At 41.9% G+C, this 18,785-nt stretch overlaps 3 protein-coding genes across 3 annotated transcripts in view; 2 read left to right on the top strand and 1 right to left on the bottom strand.

Moving 5' to 3' along the window:
- Positions 1-1,915, top strand: part of LOC134066417 (toll-like receptor 2) — a 3,174-nt gene extending 1,259 nt beyond the window's left edge. The window contains exon 2 of the mRNA XM_062521793.1: positions 1-1,915. This exon is cut by the window's left edge and continues 715 nt beyond it. Coding sequence (XP_062377777.1) covers positions 1-1,173 — 1,173 coding nt within the window. The 3' untranslated portion in view covers positions 1,174-1,915.
- Positions 1,916-3,767: 1,852 nt separating this feature from the next.
- On the top strand, positions 3,768-6,160 carry LOC134076779 (GTPase IMAP family member 8-like). Its single transcript, XM_062531997.1, has 2 exons — positions 3,768-3,777; positions 5,586-6,160. Exon 2 carries the CDS (start codon positions 5,621-5,623, stop codon positions 6,158-6,160), a length of 540 nt encoding a protein of 179 aa, XP_062387981.1. The 5' UTR covers positions 3,768-3,777; positions 5,586-5,620.
- A 1,221-nt stretch (positions 6,161-7,381) lies between these two features.
- Positions 7,382-14,305, bottom strand: LOC134076769 (toll-like receptor 2). The gene is made up of 5 exons (XM_062531984.1): positions 14,234-14,305; positions 10,499-10,578; positions 9,676-9,761; positions 7,738-9,420; positions 7,382-7,400 (listed from the first exon to the last, which is right to left on the bottom strand). The coding sequence occupies exons 4-5, from the start codon at positions 9,414-9,416 to the stop codon at positions 7,382-7,384; spliced, it is 1,698 nt and encodes a 565-aa protein (XP_062387968.1). The 5' UTR covers positions 9,417-9,420; positions 9,676-9,761; positions 10,499-10,578; positions 14,234-14,305.
- Between the last annotated feature and the right edge of the window lie 4,480 nt (positions 14,306-18,785).

Below are 18,785 nucleotides of genomic sequence, written 5' to 3'. Positions count from 1 at the left end.
AACATCGTTTTTCCTGTACAAGATTTTCTGCAGAGATCAACTTTTTCCAGGTTAATAGCGAAAGATTGGATGATTGATGGAATATACTGTGAATTGATACCATACTTTCTGAATTCAAACATCGAGGAGTTGTACTTAGAAAACCTTCATGGAAAGGATCTTTGTAACTTCACCGTTGGAACCTTCACCCGTTGTCACCTTCGAATATTTTCACTTAATGGCGTTGACAATAGGGACTTCTTGCGGTTCCGACCACAACTGACCATAGGTAAATACATGGCATGCCTGACCGACATTTCTGCCATAAACATAAGCACAAGGTTCTTCCCCTGTGAGTTATCAGTCGCCTTGGTCAACCTGAAGACCCTTAATCTCTCTATAAATGAGTTACTAGAAACCCGTGTTCTCACGTACTGTCAGTCGCCCTTCCCAAAACTCCAGTCTTTGGCAGTTGATCATAACATATTTGAGCACCTTGGGGTCCTCGGCAACAAAACTGCCCATATGAAAGATCTCGTGAACTTGACAGCGAGCTACAACACCATTCACTTGGAGCCACAGACAGTCTCTATCAACTGGACCAAAAGCCTGAGGAGGCTGAATCTCAGGGGTAATCAGCTAACGAATGAAGCGTTGCTGTTTCTCCCCCAAACACTGGAGATGCTGGATATCAGCTACAATATCATTCACACCATCCCCAACCTCCAGAGGATGAATAACCTTCGAGAGCTCTTCCTCTCTGGCAACAAAATCATGACGCTCCACAATGTGCTTCTCCCCTCCTCAGTGCGTCTTCTGCGTGTGGACAGAAACAACATGAGCATCGTCAGTGAAGCCACCATCAGGTCTCTGAATGTGACACAGCTGGACTTCAGTGGGAACCCGCTGCACTGTGACTGTGACACGCTGCAGTTGGCCCAGTTCTGCAGAGACTCCAGCCAGACCGAGATCCTGGGTTGGCCCTCAAGGTACCGATGCCAGAGCCCTGACAGTCTGAGGAATGAGACTCTACAGCAGCTGTCTCTGCCTTGGCCGTCTTGTCATAAGGGTCTCTGTGCTCTGATAGTGATTTGCTGTATTTGTTTACCAATAATTTGCTATTTGCTTTTTAAAAAGCTCCATGGTCAGATACCACACTTCTCCAGAGATCTGTCTTATGGATCTGTGTCTTAAAGCTAGCTTAGCCCAACTATCATGCTACAAATGACTAGCGAGCTAACTGGTCAAGGCATTCAGAACTATGCTTTGATAGTGATTTGCTTAATAATAACTTGCTATCTTCTGTAGGAAAACCTACATGGTCAAAGATCATGCTTTCGCAGAGGTGTATCCTATGACTTAGAGTTGTAGGGTACCAAATTGTTAAAAAATCTTTAGAGGTGGGTCACATCCAGTAGGTCTGTGTCCTAAGTTTGTTAGTTTTTGTCAGGTTAATATAGCTTCTATAGAATACAGAAATATTATGTAATTTGGCTTGGTGTTTTTATTGTGTTCATAACGTGTTTAACAATAGTGCCCTACAAAGCAAGAAGGCAGTAACTGCGTTTTTGGTCTATTTTTTTTTATTATAATTTTCTTAACATTCAACTTGTTATGAAGATTGATATTTAACAAAAATAAGTTAATGTTAAGTAACAAAACCTCCACATGTCCAATAATTCACCTACAACTACTTAGGCTGAACAGCCTAGTTGTCAGTTGGCAGTTGCCTTTTTGCTTTGTAGGGCAGAATAGGAGTGGCTTCATTTTAAAACCGCTCCACGTTTGGAGTTAACAACACACATACAGTATATGCATGCTTTGATGATTACATATTTTGTGATTGTGGATTGATTGATTGCTCAATTAGACAAACTGAAAACTAACCTACTGTTTATAATAAAATCTTATTTGATTACCATTTCATTATTTGGGTTTTTTTTAGGTCTAGGCACATACAGTCTCCAGAGCCGCATGTGGCTGTTCAGCCCCCTGTTAGCGCCTCCCTTTGACAAAAAAAAATATGAAAAAATATTTCTTAATTCATTTGTATTCATATATCATTATTACTTAATTTTGCTGCACAGTTATCTTGGAGTTTGAGTTGATACTATCTCATTTTAAAAAAACAATTTTGTCATTTATAATTTTTCAACAAATAAATGTAAGTCACATCAACGTCAATGCTGCTATGGTGTCTATTTTTGAGTCTATTAGCCTACACATGTAATGAAGGCTAAAGTTGAGGTGGGCAACAATGTGTGTGTGTGTGTGTGTGTGTGTGTGTGTGTGTGTGTGTGTGTGTGTGTTTCTCAGATGTGTGGGCAGGCCCCTGGAACATGACTCGTCTGAATTCAGCCGTGAGGATGCCAAGACGAACAGGACAGTAGACATAGTATCCTTTAACACAAACCCCCGTCACGACTAGATAGCACATGAGGAACGACATGGACATGTTGAGAATGGCCTCCTCAGAGCAAGCACTAATAATGACACAGACACAAGCGAAGGTGACGTTACAAAAAAACACCTTAACACTCGGAGGTCCGGGGGCCTTTCATACACTTTGAGGCAGTCTGCTACACCTTGACGTTTTTAAGTCTTTCATCTAACTAAAAACATCTATGCAAAAGTGGCACATATGGTTACATTCTATAAGACCTCAATAATAATGATATGTGAGTAAAGTGGATGTAATGGAATTATGTTTTATTATTATAATTCAGTGTAAACACAACTATATAGAAAATGATTTTCAAAGGTCTTCAAGCCTTGTAAAAAAAAAAAAAAACACACTATAAATATATCTACCCAAGACTTTTAAAAGTTTGAACTTTAAGAACAAAGGTGTTGGCTGCACAAAAGTAAGAACATTCAAAAAATGTTTTGTAGTTATACTACAAATTGAACAAAAGTCAGACTAAATGAAGTGGCTCACAAGTGGAACCGTGCCTTACAATACGAAGATGAACTCGGTGTCAGGAGGCTCAGTGTATTGAAAGGGAACACAAGGACACCATGAGCCAGACCAGCTCACCACAAACTGAATTCAGGACTTCGGGAAGAGATTATGTCCTTGAAAGTTCTCTTTTACACACACACACACACACACACACACAGACACATGCAGTCTCAAACAAACAGACACACACACACACACATACACACACACACACACACACACACAGTGAAAGAAAGACTCAGACATGCGCGCATGTGTTTGTGTGTGGTTATACTACCAGTGGCGGTCCTAAGTTGTATGATGCCCTGGGCAACCTCTCTCCTCAGCCCAACACACACACACACACACACACACACACACACAGACACAGTGAAAGAAAGACTCAGACATGCGCACACACACACACACACACACACACACACACACACACACACACACACACACACACACACACACACTCTCTCTCACACACACACACACACAGTGAAAGAAAGACTCAGACATGCGCACACACACACACACACACACACACACACACACACACTCTCTCTCTCTCTCTCTCTCTCTCTCTCTCTCTCTCTCTCTCACACACACACACACACACACACACACACACACACACACAGTGAAAGAAAGACTCAGACATGCGCGCGCACACACACACACACACACACACTCTCTCTCTCTCTCTCTCTCTCTCTCTAACACACACACACACACACACACACACACAGTGGAACAGCAGTGGAAACAATAGATAGGAAGGAGACCCAGCCCTCATCTTGTAGCCCAGGCAAGGAACTGCTCACATACTGTACACACGCGCTCTCCTCAAGGTAAGCCAGATCTCTGTGGTCATGAGACAAGATTATTTTTATGTTTATTCATTTTAATCCATGTTATGTTTGAGAAATGTGTATTCTGTCACAAACACTACATTTGCAATATCATTCCAATTTTGTGTGTTGTGAATTGCATTTCAACTGATTTTTGAAAGACTACAGTCTCAGACCCTCTCACATCTAAAGACAATTAATTGAGTCACAATCTAGTCACAGGCCAGTCTCAGATTAGGATTTTGCAAAGACTGTGGGTCACTATTTACAAGACTGCTACTAGATTCCTTCAAATTATTTCCATCGTGCACTAGGCTACACGTCATCATCAACAGGAACTCACATGATAGCCTACTCATATCAAAGTCATTTTTTCGCGTTTCTGCTGCATTGTTTCATGTGTGACATCTCTAATAGATATAGAGCTGTTCTGTCACGTATAATAATTAGACTAATAATTTATAAGAAATGAAATAACAAATGTTCATATAAGCTACAGCTGTCGCCTATTTCGCCCCTTCCTGTTTCGTGTTGGAGCGAGGACACTATTGGTTTTTAATGTTCACGTCACCATTTGCTTGAGCCACGACTGAAAAGACTTCCGATATTATCAAACATATTTGATATTGTCGTAACGGCAAAACTAGAAAAAGACTGACTCCAACAGACTTAAGATTGGCACCTTACACTAAACGATTTAGTTGACGGGAGCACGCCGTGATTCCAGTACAACTCCCATGATTTCCTCCCGATTTTGTTAAAACAGACCAAAATCGTACAATTTAAGCCAGCCTTTACTTGTGTGTGTATGTATTTGCTTTCCTTTTATTTAGACATGTTTTTTATCTTTGTTTTACTTATATTTACAGAATGGGTCAAGCCTTAAAAGAAGGTAAATTGAAGACATGTATCCATCAAGCTATTTTTTTTAAGTTGCTATTGTGTATGATGTTCCACTGGTAACTGCTAACTTGACTTGTGCAGGAGATTGTCCTACCCTCACTTGGAGGAAGGTGGCGCTATTATTTCTACTGCTAAACCTTCTGCTGATCACTGGACTGGTCTGCTCTCACTATTTACAAGGTAATACGATTTTAATGTGAATCAGAAGCCCATAGACCCAGTGACAGCGGTCATTATATGTTTGTAGTGGTCATAATAATATATAAGTATAAGTACATAAGTATCCTTTTTTGATCCCGGGAAATTCATTCTCTGCATTTAACTGAATTAGTGAACACACAAAGCACACAGTGAGGTGAATCACACTAACCCAGAGCAGTGAGCTGCCTGCCCAACCAGCGGCGCTTGGGGAGCAGTGAGGTGCCTTGCTCAAGGGCACTTCAGCCATGGACTGGTCGGGGATCGAACCGGCAACCCTCTGGTTACAAGCCTGAAGCCCTAACCAGTAGGCCACGGCTGCCCCCAAACACAAATACATTAACACACCACTGTGTTATTTCCACACAGCACAATGACACCACTGGAAACAACACAAACTGTGTTGTCCCTATCTGGACACAGAGATGTGTTAAAAAACCCAATGCAAGTTGTGCTATTTTCAACACATATTGTGTAACAGATAACAAAAGCGACGTGTTGGAAGCAACACAAACTATGTTGTCCCCATTTGGACACAAATTGTGTTGTTTCCAACACATTTGTTTTAAGAGTGCAAGCCACATTATGACACCACTGTCCTCTTTCCACACGGCATTATGACACCACTGTCCTCTTTCCACACGGCATTATGACACCACTGTCCTCTTTCCACATGGCATTATGACACCACTGTCCTCTTTCCACAGGTGCCGAGGCCTCACCTCGGCCAGAGCTGAGGGTGATGCTGCTGGGCAAGAACGGCGCAGCGAAGCGAATCCTTGGCAACGCCATCCTGGGGAGAAAAGCCTTCCCCCCGAAGCCCGAGATCGCCATCATCCACCAGTGCCGGGCGAAGAACGGCCTCGCGCTCCGGGAGAGGAACGTCACCGTCCTCGACACGCTGGAGATCCTCGACACCCTGGACATGGCCCAGAGACTGAACACGTGCGTGCACTGGGTGGCGCCGGGGCCGCACCTGTTCCTCTACGTGGCGGAGCCCGGGGAGCGGGCGTGCGAGGGCATGCGCTTCGTCCGGCGCAGTCTGGGCAGAGCCGCGGCGAGATTCACCGTCGTCGTGTTCGGCGGCGGCGCGCACCGGCGTGAGGAGAGACGCACCGAGGAGGACGTTCGCAAAGAGCTCGCAAAGTGTTTCGTCGGAGGCTACCACATCTTCGGCGGAGATCTCAGCGGCAACCCTGGTCAGATTCGAGCACTGATGGTGCGAATGGATGCTTTTATGAGTGACCACATGGGCTACAAGGCTAAAATAAATAAGACATGAGCTCCCTGTCCTGATGGCTACTTTACTGGAGGGGAGGGTGAGAGACAGGGAGAGAGAAAGAAAGAAAGAAAGAAAGAAAGAAAGAGTGAGTGTCATTGAGAGTGAGAATGTGTGTGAGCCCAATTGTCTAATTGTCTATTTGTGCTGTTATGTATGTGACATTTTAAGGTTACTTTAATGTAAATGTATTCCACTACAGATATTAGATTACATGGCTTTCAATGTGTTTTGTGACATGTCATATTCCAATAGATTACTCAATGTGTTTTGTAACATGTCATATGTAAGGGATAATGTATAGAACGCCGGTCATTATCGGAAAATAATTCCCGACAGGATGAACTGAACCCCGACGCGCAGCGGAGGGGTTTTGCTTCGTCCTGAAGGGAATTATTTTCTGATAATGACCGGCGTTCTATACATTATCCCGCTTATTATACGGCTACTTGCCAAAACGAGAAGAAACGTACCACAATGTGTCTTTAGCAATGACTTAGCTACCGTTTCGTGGCTTCCGCTAACAAAAGAAATAGTTCGCCACACAGATAGAACGTGACTGTTGCCATTGACAACGGTCATTATTTTTTTCAGAGGTCCTCTATCAAGAAATAATGACCGGTAGAACGTTGGGAAATCCCATTCAAGTCAATGGAGCGTTCTACTTGCATTGTGAAGAGCCATATAATAATCCAATAGATTACTCAACGTGTTTTGTGACATGTCATATTCCAATAGATTACTCAACACAAGTCACATTGTTTTAATACTTTGGATTGCATCAGAATTGTGCTATATTTTATTAGCAGTGGCTGAAACAGTAATGCCAGTGTCGAATGAACTTGTAAGACCCATAGTATCAACAACACCTGCTTTAGTGAGGCTGGATTGATATATAAACAGATGAAACACTTGTTGTAAGACAGAATTTTTTCGACAACAACATAATCTCAACAGCATATGGGGAGCTACATGCCTGTCTGCATAACACTCTGTCAAGAAACAAGAACCTGTACTGGCCTACAGTATATATTTGGGTACACACATAAACTTGCAAAGGAATTCAGAAACACAAATAGTAAGTTCCAAACAATGTAATATATGACCAAAAATGTAAATATGCACTTCAAAGTAGGTGCATTAATTTCATTGACATGATGCGAGGGACAGACAAGAACATGTGCAGTATGTTATCCACCAGCTTTTATATACACACAATGAAATTCAATGAAGTTCTGTCTTCCTGGTTGGAACACAATTTGGAGCAATATTGAGAGGAAATCTTTCAAAATGGCTGACGATATCACCTAAAGAACAATTAGAATCTTGACCAGTTAGCTCGCTAGTCATTTGTAGCATGATAGGTAGGCTAGCTTTAAGACACAGATCCATACCATAGACCTCTGGAGAAGTGCGGCATTTGACTGTGGAGCTTTTTAAACAGCAAATAGCAAACTATTGGTAAGCAAATACAGCAAATCACTATCAGAGCACAGAGACCCTTATGACAAGACGCCCAAGGCATAGACAGCTGCTGTAGAGTCTCATTCCTCAGACTGTCAGGGCTCTGGCATCGGTACCTTGAGGGCCAACCCAGGATCTCGGTCTGGCTGGAGTCTCTGCAGAACTGGGCCAACTGCAGCGTGTCACAGTCACAGTGCAGCGGGTTCCCACTGAAGTCCAGCTGTGTCACATTCAGAGACCTGATGGTGGCCTCACTGACAATGCTCATGTTGTTTCTGTCCACACGCAGAAGACGCACTGAGGAGGGGAGAAGTACATTGTGGAGCGTCATGATTTTGTTGCCAGAGAGGAAGAGCTCTCGGAGGTTGTTCATCATCTGGAGGTTGGGGATGGTGTGAATGATATTGTAGCTGATATCCAGCATCTCCAGAGTTTGGGGGAGAAACAGGAATGCTTCACCTGTTATTTGATTACCCCTGAGATTCAGTCTAATAAGGCTTTTGGTCCAGTTGATAGACACTGTCTGTGGCTCCAAGTGAATGCTGTTGTAGCTCGCTGTAAAGTTCACCAAATCCTTCATGTGGGCAGTTTTGTTGCCGAGGATCCCAAGGTGCTCAAACATGTTATGATCAATTGCCAGAGACTGCAGTTTAGGGAATGGTTCCTTGCAGTCTCCGAGTAGACGGCGCTCAGTCAACTCATTTATAGAAACATTAAGAGTCTTCAGGTTGACCAAGGCGACTGATAACTCACAGGGGAAATACCTTGTGCTTATGTTTATGGCAGAAATGTCGGTCAGGCATGCCATGAATTTAGGTATGGTTGGTTGTGGATGGAAACGCAGGAAGTCCATATTGTCAATGCCATTTAAGGAAAACGTTCTCACACGACAGCGGTCAAACGATCCAAAGGCCATATTGCATTGACCTTCTCCATGGATGTTTTGGATGTCCACCTCCTCTAGGCTTGATTTCATGAAATACGATAGGAACTGACAGAGTATTCCATTGACCTTTACATCTTTGGCTATAAGTCTGGAAAGACTCGCTGTTTGCAGAAGATCATGAACCGGAAAAACAATGTTATTTTTCAGTAGATCAATTTTCATTACCGTCAAAGCTTTTGTGTTGTTACAAATGTCAATGAGCATTAAAAGATGTTTGGCCAAATCCTGCGAGTATTCTGTATCCACTGTTAACATGTCCATATGCTTCAGAGCCAACAGAGATCCTGGTTCATACTCATTGATTTTACCAACCAGGTGTATCTCTTTCAGTCCAAGTTGTTGGGCCCTCTTAATGTTGTCCCTCCTGATGGTTATACCATGAGAGCTACCAAGCTTCACGCTCCGCAGGTTCCCCCGTGGGTCAAAGGAGTCGTCCACAATGATGTCCTTGTAGGCGTTATTGGAGATGTCTAGGTATGCGAGAGCAGGAAGACTTGTGAAGGGCAAAGCAGAGATCTGTGGTAGGAGGTTGTGTGAGATGTCCAGATACTCCAGCACTGGGTTGTGCTGAAAGGCATTTGGGTCCACAGCGCTGATGCGATTGGACTGAAGAAGGAGCCGCTTTAGTTTCTGCAGATTGGGGAAGCAGCCTGCTGGTACCTTCTCCATGTGGTTGTGGGAGAGATCCAGAGTCACTGTGTTAGCAGGGGCAGCGCAAGGGACAGATGGGTAGCCAGTGGATGAGCAGTTTGTGGTGACATCAGTATCAGGGAAGCACATCACTTCACCCACTAGACTCACAGACAACACCAGAGCCAAGACAGCCACCAGAGGACGTATAGACCCCATTATTCTGTAAAGAACATTATATGTTACATTATATATCTTTTTATGGTAAATATGTCCTTGATACATACTGTAACTAAAACATAGTTTACATCATTCTGTAAAAAACATGTGGCCCACTCACTTTCTACATAATAGGATATTTATATTAATTTGATGTATATTATTCATATTAAATTATGTATAATTCATGTTATAAATGCAATGACAACAAATTAATTGCTGAGCTGTTTATGTCATCACAGTAATACAGTACCTTTACCTTTTGTTCACTCTTCTCAAATCATATGAAGTTCCTCACATTTGGCATCTGACTCGCCGGTCTTGAACTCTGGAATATTATTTCATCTGAAAAAGAAACAAGTAACCCAGAAGAGAAGAGAATAAAAAATATTCAGTATGAATATTAAAAGTTCCCCTGAAGGGTTTTCTAAATGGAGAGCAATGCACTTAACAACAGGTTGCTTTAGGGCCAATATACCTTGTAATATAATACGGTGATAATACATATATGTTTGTACATATTAAATATGAGAATATGAGAAGGGAGATTTAAAAAAAAGTCTCACATCCTCTCATTTCTCAAGTATTCCTCAAATTTCACATTTCCTCACCGTATGTTACTCATGGGCTCTCTTTGAATGTTTCACACTCTGTAAAGCGCCATGAGACATGCCTAATGTTTGGCCACTCTATGAGTGAAATTAAATTAACTTCAATTAAACATGAGTGTGATAGGCAAGAGGGAGACTGAAGCTGTTGTTTAATCTGAAACAGTCACCAGAACATCTTAACATGACTGATGTTAGCATAACATAAGACAGAGCGACTTCACTTTCTCCTATCCCTGTTTATTCTGCAAGTATGTCATGTATGTAAGTTGTTTAATAAGGATGAGAAACCAAGCCAAATGAATCAGAACGCTGTCACGTTGACTTCTACAAAACACAAGGTTCAGCGGCAAACATCTTACCCAGAGAAGTATTAAAGGACAAATATGAAATGTTCAAATTTCAGCTTGTAACGAATTGCGAACATGACGGTAAGTAAATACATTGTGTTTTCATGCATGTAGCTGTACTTACAGAGGAGGATGTCAGTTCAGTCACTGTGGAGTGTTAAGTGGTTTGATAGGTAGTCTGCACAGTCTAGTGATTGTTCCCTCCTGCATGATATTCAAAGACAAAAACAAGGTCATGATTCAGCCATGTTTTGGCAGCCTAACAGGTTGGTTCACTCCCCAAAGACCAAGGTCTCCTAGCTGACAAGATAAGAATGGTCTGTTGGAATTATGTTTCTAATGGCTACTAGAAAGAGAGAGAGCAGAACGCCAGAGAAAGAGAGAGAGAGGGGCCAAAATAGAGCTATCTCCAAGAGTCACTTTATCCAGCAACACCTTTGTGTTATATTCACAACATACATTTGATGTCATAGGTGCCCATCAAGTCTCCACTGTATGGGGGAAGGAGAGGAGACTACTTAGTGGGGTGCCTGGCCATAGCCAGCTATAAGACGATAGTGAGCAATCTAAAGCTCACACAGTTGTGAATTCACAACATAAGGCATTCGGCCTTATCTGCTATGCTATAGGAATGCAAAAAGTTGGCCTTACACAGACATGCAAAACTTTCAAGAACATGTTCCTGCTGCTGACTTAAAATCAGTATTCGCTCAGCCAATCTCATTCCCTTGTAATGTCATGTGACCAATCACCTTCTGTTGTCAAGTAGAATTGGAGTCATTGAGTTACAGTATTTCGGGGGATTTATGCCAACAGATCTTTTCTGTCTCTCTCAAATACACACCCATGCCCACACACACTCACTCACTCACTCACTCTCTCTCTCTCTCTCACACACACACACACACACACACGCACACGCACACGCACACACACACACACACTCAGCTGCAGCTGCTCATGCTTCCTTCCTCTGAGAATAAAATGCTGGACACAAAGGCAACTATAGGGCTCGGGCACACGCGTTGCATTCTAGGAATATTTCCGCCATGTTGGTAGCTCACCGAACGTAATAATCCATTCATTTAGATGCAGAAGGCAAAATGCAGAAAATGTGTAGTATTAGCGATTGTTGTCCTCTTGCGATCGTTGGTTGTGCTGTTACACGACACTACACAGCAACATACGACCGAGAAGGCAAAAACTAAGTAACAGGAACACACTAATAGGCGGGAGTAAGTCCACAGTAATCCATAGTAAACTAAGGAGTGAAGCTGCCAATATGGCTGCCTGTGAAGTTTTCACGTCACAATCCCGAGCCCTATTACTCATGCCACTCAATCTGAAACCAACACATTCTGCGCTCTCTAGGCCTCTACACATTGCACATGCAAAAGACACTGCTTTTTGTGCTGCTTTGACACTGCTGTGCGTGCCGTGGCTGACTGTGAAATACTGTAAATCAAAGCTTTTTTCTTTGAACAGAAATGATTGGGTCATAGACAGTACAACCAAGCACCACCTAGTGGTGACCACAGGCCTTGCCACGTATATTGTGTAGAAGCCTCCTCCTCCTACACCAACACCTTTACAGTCAATTGGCCGGGTTTCCCAAAATCGTTAAGAAGCTCTTAAGTCCTAAGAACTTCTTAGGAGCGTTCTTAGAACATTCTTACAACGCTCCTAAGAAGTTCTTAGCACTTAAAGGGATATTCCGCCATTTGTGGAAATACGCTCATTTTCCACCTTCCCTCGAGCAAAACAATCGATATTTACCTTGTTCCCGTTCATCCAGCCATTCTGTGAGTCTGGCGATGCAACTTTTAGCTTCAGCCTAGCATAGATCATTAAATCGGATTAGACCATTAGCTTCTCGCCTGCTAGCTTCATGTTTAAAAGTGACTAATATTTCTGGTAATTTTCCCATTTAAAACGTGTGTCCTCTCAAGTTAGAAAGTGCAATAAGACCAACTGAAAATGAACCCTGCCGTTTTTCTAGGCTGATTTGACATGGAACTACATTCTCATCTGGCGTAATAATCAAGGCAACTTGCAGCTACTGGCACTACTACTGCTTGATGTCTATGGGGACTATTTTCAGATGCTGCGTACGATATCACTGCGCCTATGGTACGTTTGCAAGTTGCCTTGATTATTACGCCAGATGAGAGTGTAGTTCCATGTCAAATCAGCCTAGAAAAACGCCAGGTTTCATTTTCAGTTGGTCTTATTGCACTTTCTAACTTGAGAGGAGACACGTTTTAAATGGGAAAATTATCAGAAATCTTAGTCACTTTTAAACATGAAGCTAGCAGGCGAGAAGCTAATGGTCTAATCCGATTCAGTGATCTATGCTAGGCTGAAGCTAAAAGTTGTATCGCCAGACTCACAGAATGGCTGGATGAACGGGAACAAGGTAAATATCGATTGTTTTGCTCGAGGGGAGGTGGAAAATGAGCGTATTTCCAAAAATGGCGGAATATCCCTTTAAGAGCTTCTTAACAATTTTGGGAAACCAGGCCATTTCCTGTGTATTAGCCACATTGTCTATACTGTATGCCGCAGGTCAGTGTTTTGTGCCAGCCTGCCGGTACTCTCTCCATGTGGTTGTGGGAGAGATCCAGAGTCACTGTGTTAGCAGGGGCAGAACAAGGAGGAGATGGGTAGCCAGTGGATGAGCAGTTTGTGGTGACATCAGTGTCAGAGTAGCACATCACCTCATCCACCAGACTCACAGACAACACCAGAGCAAAGACAGCCAACAGAAGATGTATAGACTCTGTAAATTATTATTATTCTGTAAAGAACATTATATGTTACATTTTATACAACAGTTACAGTAGGTCCGGTCAAACGATTAGCCACATCTGATTGGAGAGAGGTAGTTCTCCCCTCCCTTCAATATACCCAGAGAAATTCCATGCAATGTTTTGTTTTGTTTGGGGGGACAGGCTTCTCCCTCTTTGTTTGTTTTTCAGTTTTCGTAGCCTGGGCTGCCGACCACTTTTTTATATATATAATACTCATGGAAATGGGCAGCTGGTGGTTCAGAGGGTATGATTGCTGAATGTGATCAAACAAATAAAAAAAAATGGCTTGAAATCGCATAAAAATCACTGACTTCACTTTTAAGACTAATGACACAAAATTAGTTTGTGATGAGTCTATTCATTTTTAATTATGTGTTGCATTTAGGGCTGTCAATCGATTAAATTTTTTTATCTAATTAATTACATACTCTGTGATTAATTAATCTAAATTAATCGCACATAAAATGTAATCGCAAAATCACAATGTCAACACTATTTCTTTGCAGTAATGTGGAGTTAAGAGTTGACGAACTCCGGTGATATGCAAATTCTGTGCTGCAGACATTGCAGAGGACTTTGTTTTAATCAACACTTTCTTTTTAACACCGTCCGGCCGTTTTTTTTTTTAATTAAATGTTCCAATCACTGATCCAGGCAGCACATTCTCGTCTCCCCATTTTACGATCTAATGGTTACTGACTAGAATGGCTCCGGGTCAAAGGTCATTGATTAATCTGCGTTTTTAATCAGTTATTTTATCTCAAATAAATTAATCTAAATTAATCAGTTATTTTGACTGCCCTAGTTGCATTCACAACTTAATAATAACCGATCCATCCGGAGGGTCTCTGCAGATTAACTGTAGTGTTCTTACCTTTGCAATGGTAAAATAAATGTTAAAAGAAAACCCTGTAAATGCATATTCTAGACTCAAGTTTCCCTGGTGCAATTTTATTTAAAAAAAAAAAAAAAAATAGACAATCAAGCATCAGTAATGGTTAAGCAAAATTATTAAAACCATATCACACACTCAGATAAAAAGGACTTACCTGTTTTTCATTCTACACAAATCATATGGCACGTGTTAAACCTAACTTCTTATTTTCTTAAGTTGTTTTGAACTCCTCGTGCTCTCATACTGTAGGTTCATGTGGGTCCTGTTTATACATTGTTAGAAAGAGGAACCAATCACCCAGAAAAGAGAGGCAGGGGGAGAGAGAGAGAGAGAGAGAGAGAGAGAGAGAGAGAGAGAGAGAGAGAGAGAGAGAGAGAGAGAGAGAGGTCCTCTAAATTGATTTTGCAATAAAAACTAAAATATTGCACAAACTAAACATCAAAGCCAATAGCTAAATGAATACATTGACAAGTTTTTTTTTTTATTTATCTAACAATTCAGTCTTGTTAAATGCATGCACTTGCATGCATACTTCAACAAAGTACAAATTTCTTTCCAAAACCATCTTACCTGGCAGGGTGTGTGTGGTTGAATCCCGTTTATTTATTATTTAGCCAATCAGCTGCTGTTGCCGAGTAGAATTAGGGTTATCTTGATCAGAATAGTCTGACATGTTCCCCCCATATCACTCGTGTCAACACACGTGTAGGTTTAACATCTCCCTAGTCCTGTCAGGCAGCCTTAAACCACTGGCTGAACTCATTCAGATTGCACATATGCCATGATGTGGGTTACAATGATGATAAGGTCTGTGTTTTTCCACTTACTTATTCTTCTTCTTCCTCTTCATCTTCTCTCTCTCTCTCTCTCTCTCTCTCTCTCTCACACACACACACACACACACACACGTGTGTGTGTGTGTGTGTGTGTGTGTGTGAGTGAGAGAGAGAGAGAGAAAAAAAAAAACCTGCTGTTGACATTGAGAATTGGTACACACCAAGCTCCCCTCAAAGTTTCAGGCCAACTCAGAACAGAACAGAGAGCGGAAACCCACAGTAGCCCCTATAGGGAACAGCATAAGCAGAGCACACTCAGAACAGAACAGAACAGAACAGAGAGAGCGGTAATGCACAGTAGCCACCGCCCCTTGGGAAAAGCACAAGCGCACACTCAAATCAGAAGAGATGAAAAGAGAAGAGAAGAGAAGAGAAAAGAAAAGAGAGTAAAAACCCAGTAGCCAGGCCCGTCACAATAAGGCAAGCGAACTCGGCAATTGCCTAAGGCCCCGAGCTTGCCTGGGGCCCCCAGACACCGACTGGTTATGAATGATACGCAACGACAAATTGTGTGTTCCCCTTTCAATTCTGTGATGGTCAATGCAGAAAAGTGCAATGACGCTATTTTCGGGATCCCCCTCAAGGGGCCCCCTCCCCCGTTGCTGACGGTAACCAGCCAGCCAGCAGTCAGCCTCTTGCGTGATTCCAGTGCCGGGAAAATATGAAGCCAAAGACCTTTTTAGGCCTATAGAAGTATCTCTGATGAAACACCAGCAATCATGAAGCGGAGTTATCTCTCAGGAAGCCAGAAAAGAAAGAAGTGAAAGGAAGAAGAAGAAAAACAGATAGTGGTAAGTGATAATTTACTAGTACGTCGGATGAATTAGCCATGTAGCAACAAAAATATGTACAGTAACGTTAGCTCAAGTGTTCGGTTAATTAAGGCAACTGGACTTATTGGTGGCAGTCAGTTTGTTCGTGTGGAAATCGTGTCATTCACATGCACGAAGCCGAAGGCTGGCTGTTCCGTCTTTAAAACATCAGCTTCATCTGTCCAATACTCAGACAGCAGAATGTTTAAATCTGTCAAGCTAAGTATGCTAGTAAAACTATGTGTGTTAAACATAAACATAAGCTTGGATTGTTTTAAGCATTGTAGTTGTGAAAGCAGCTGTATTTCTTCTAAATATCAAAATCAGAAACATATGCCAATCTTTTCTCTCTCCTTCAAGGTACTTGGCTTATATTTCTAAGCCCTCTACCTACGGATGCCTCCATTGATGAAATAGAGTGCATTTCTCTCTCTGAGCTTTTAGTGATCTCTATGAATATGCTAACATTATAATAAAATGATCACTCATATTGTTTTGTACATTTCAGATATTTGATTAAGTGGATATCCTAATATCTGTGTGATGCACCCTGTACATGACAAATAAAATATTATATTTCCCAGATCCACCATCATCTCCACCTTTCATTCGTGAGGAAGAAGAGGACATGGGAGAGACTGTATGTATGCAGTGGTGCCATGGCCTCAATGTCAATTGAGTCTGCACAAGTTCTTAGCTGATGTTCCCTCTGCACAAGGTACTACAAGCTCTATCATTATAACTGATGACCCTGCACAATGGCCAAGAGTTCTATCTGATAGTGTACGCTGTCAAATTATTAGACAATGACCTGTGCAAATCTGTGCAGAAAATAAAGTGTGTGTGTGTGTGTGTGTGGGGGGGGGGTCTCTAAGTCCATTTTGCCCAGGGCCCCCAAATTCCTTGAAACGGGCCTGCCAGTAGCCACCACCCCTAGGGAACAGCGCAAGCAGAGCACACTCAACTCAGAAGAGAATAGAAAAGAAGAGAAGAGAAGAGAAGAGAAGAGAAGAGAAGAGAAGAGAAGAGAAAAGAGAGTAAAAACCCACAGTAGCCTATAGGGAACAGCACAAGTAGAGCACAGTAGCACACTCAACTCAGAAGAGAAGAGAACAGAACAGAACAGAACAGAACAGAGAGAGCAGAAACGCACAGCAGCTACCGCCCCTAGGGAACAGTGCAAGCAGAACACGCTCAACTGTAAAACCTAACAGTTCAGTCAACTCAATTAAAGTAAGGTAACTCATTGCCTTGAATGGTTTAAGTAAACCATACTTTAAAAAATGAGTAAATAACACTTTAATCATACGAGTTATATAATGAGAATAAAATGAGTACACTGAACTGATTTCATTCACTGTGCCTAACTGAATAACTTTGCAACTGCCACAGTAACCGTCCCAGAGTTGAATGACTTGTAATGTATCTTACAGGATGTCAGGAGTCACTTCCTGTGAATGATGGAGTTTCAGGTTATCTGTATTGGCATGCTTTGTAAGGGGTTCATATGATTTTGATATGAAGAGCCTAGGCTGCCCCTGCCCACCTATAGAGATCGCTAAGACATGTGACCAAAGTCATCAAAACACAAAGAATTATGGGTAGGTTTGGCTCGCCTGATGCCAGCCCATGTAAACTAGTGGGTCTGGGTCTATGATCTGGCATGATAATAATGAAAACTAAGCGTGAAAAAATTGTGTGAAAAACAGTTATAATCTCGCGCTTCCTTAGTGCTGCTATCCAAGCCATTCCTCGCCTTTTTGTCACCTCTGAAACATGACGTATACTATTATTTTTCCACGCTGGAAAACTATAAAAGATAAGCTTCATGTTACTCTATTGAATTTTATAACACAGCAGGTAAATGGCATTTCGACAACTGCACTTCGTTGTTCCCGCACGTCAGTAAAACAACTTAATTTTGGGCCACCTATTCCCAAAATGCGTTGCGTTTTACGTCACGTTCTCAATCTCTATTATCTCAACTATTTCCATTCCTGCACTTGACACATTCTGCCCCCTGCTGGTAATCTGACGTCATAAATGAGATTAACTTCCTGGAATGAGTTCTGCTGTCCTCTGAACCAGTGGTGTGTAGTCTACGTGATACGCAGTTACAGCATATTAAGGTTTTGCTTGTGACGTTTTGGGTCACGTGATTCTATGTTCCATCGCCGACTGGTAGTCAACTGGTAGGCAAGCTGGCAAGTCAACGCACTGAACCTTTGTTGGCTAACCTAACTTTTTCATACATTCAATTGATTAGAAAAGATTGCTGGTTGTGCTCCATAGGGCAGCATTATCATATCATTTAAATAAACTTGTCATAAAAATAAATACAGTGGACACATCAAGCTGCTTGTTTATGTTGCTTATGCTACTTGTTGCTGTCTTCGTTTGGTGGACAGTATAGCCTCCTCGCCTAATCAACCTGTTAGGTAACTGTTAATCAGACTCGCTAGACTTTTATTTACAACTGTGTCTTACTGGAGTAGGTAGGTAGTAATCAACATTGCAGAGCTTGAAGACGTGCTTTATAGCCAACTGTAAGCTAGATAGTTTAATAGAAACGTTTGCAAATATCGATCTGCTGATGCAAAGGCTAGCAAAGTAGCTTAAAGTTAAAGTGACAGACGTGGCCTGGCTATCACGGAATGCTAATTGATGCTGATATAATACTCTAACAACAACTTGGATTTGAAACACGCAACTTATAACTTGGATTCATGTGACCCAGTTGTGGTTTATGTTAGCCTACAATTACAAGTCATGTTTTGGTTCACTGTAGATAGTTTTGCACGTCATGGATATGAGCACCACCAGGTAGGCTAGTTCTGTCCAAAGCCTTCGATATAACATGTTATATCGAAGGCTTTGGTTCTGTCATTTATTTGGCCATGTTGTGTTATGTGCTACGTTTTGAAAAGACAGAAACTGGTGCTTATAATTATACGACCAGTTTCGATGTAATTACACGTTTGTAAATAGTAAAAAATTAATGTTTGTGTTGGAGTGTCAAGATAAGATATTGTGGCAGGGTATAGCTAGCCAGTAAAGT

This window comes from Sardina pilchardus, chromosome 1 (genome assembly GCF_963854185.1).
Source record: "Sardina pilchardus chromosome 1, fSarPil1.1, whole genome shotgun sequence".
Lineage (NCBI taxonomy): Eukaryota > Metazoa > Chordata > Actinopteri > Clupeiformes > Clupeidae > Sardina > Sardina pilchardus.
The sequence above is the reverse complement of the archived record's forward strand: the minus strand, read 5'-3'. Positions and strand labels throughout refer to the sequence as shown.

Excerpts from the sequence above, each read along its gene's own strand:
- LOC134076769 (XM_062531984.1), bottom strand. The coding sequence starts at position 9,416 with ATGGGGTCTATACGTCCTCTGGTGGCTGTCTTGGCTCTGGTGTTGTCT.
- LOC134076779 (XM_062531997.1), top strand. The coding sequence starts at position 5,621 with ATGCTGCTGGGCAAGAACGGCGCAGCGAAGCGAATCCTTGGCAACGCC.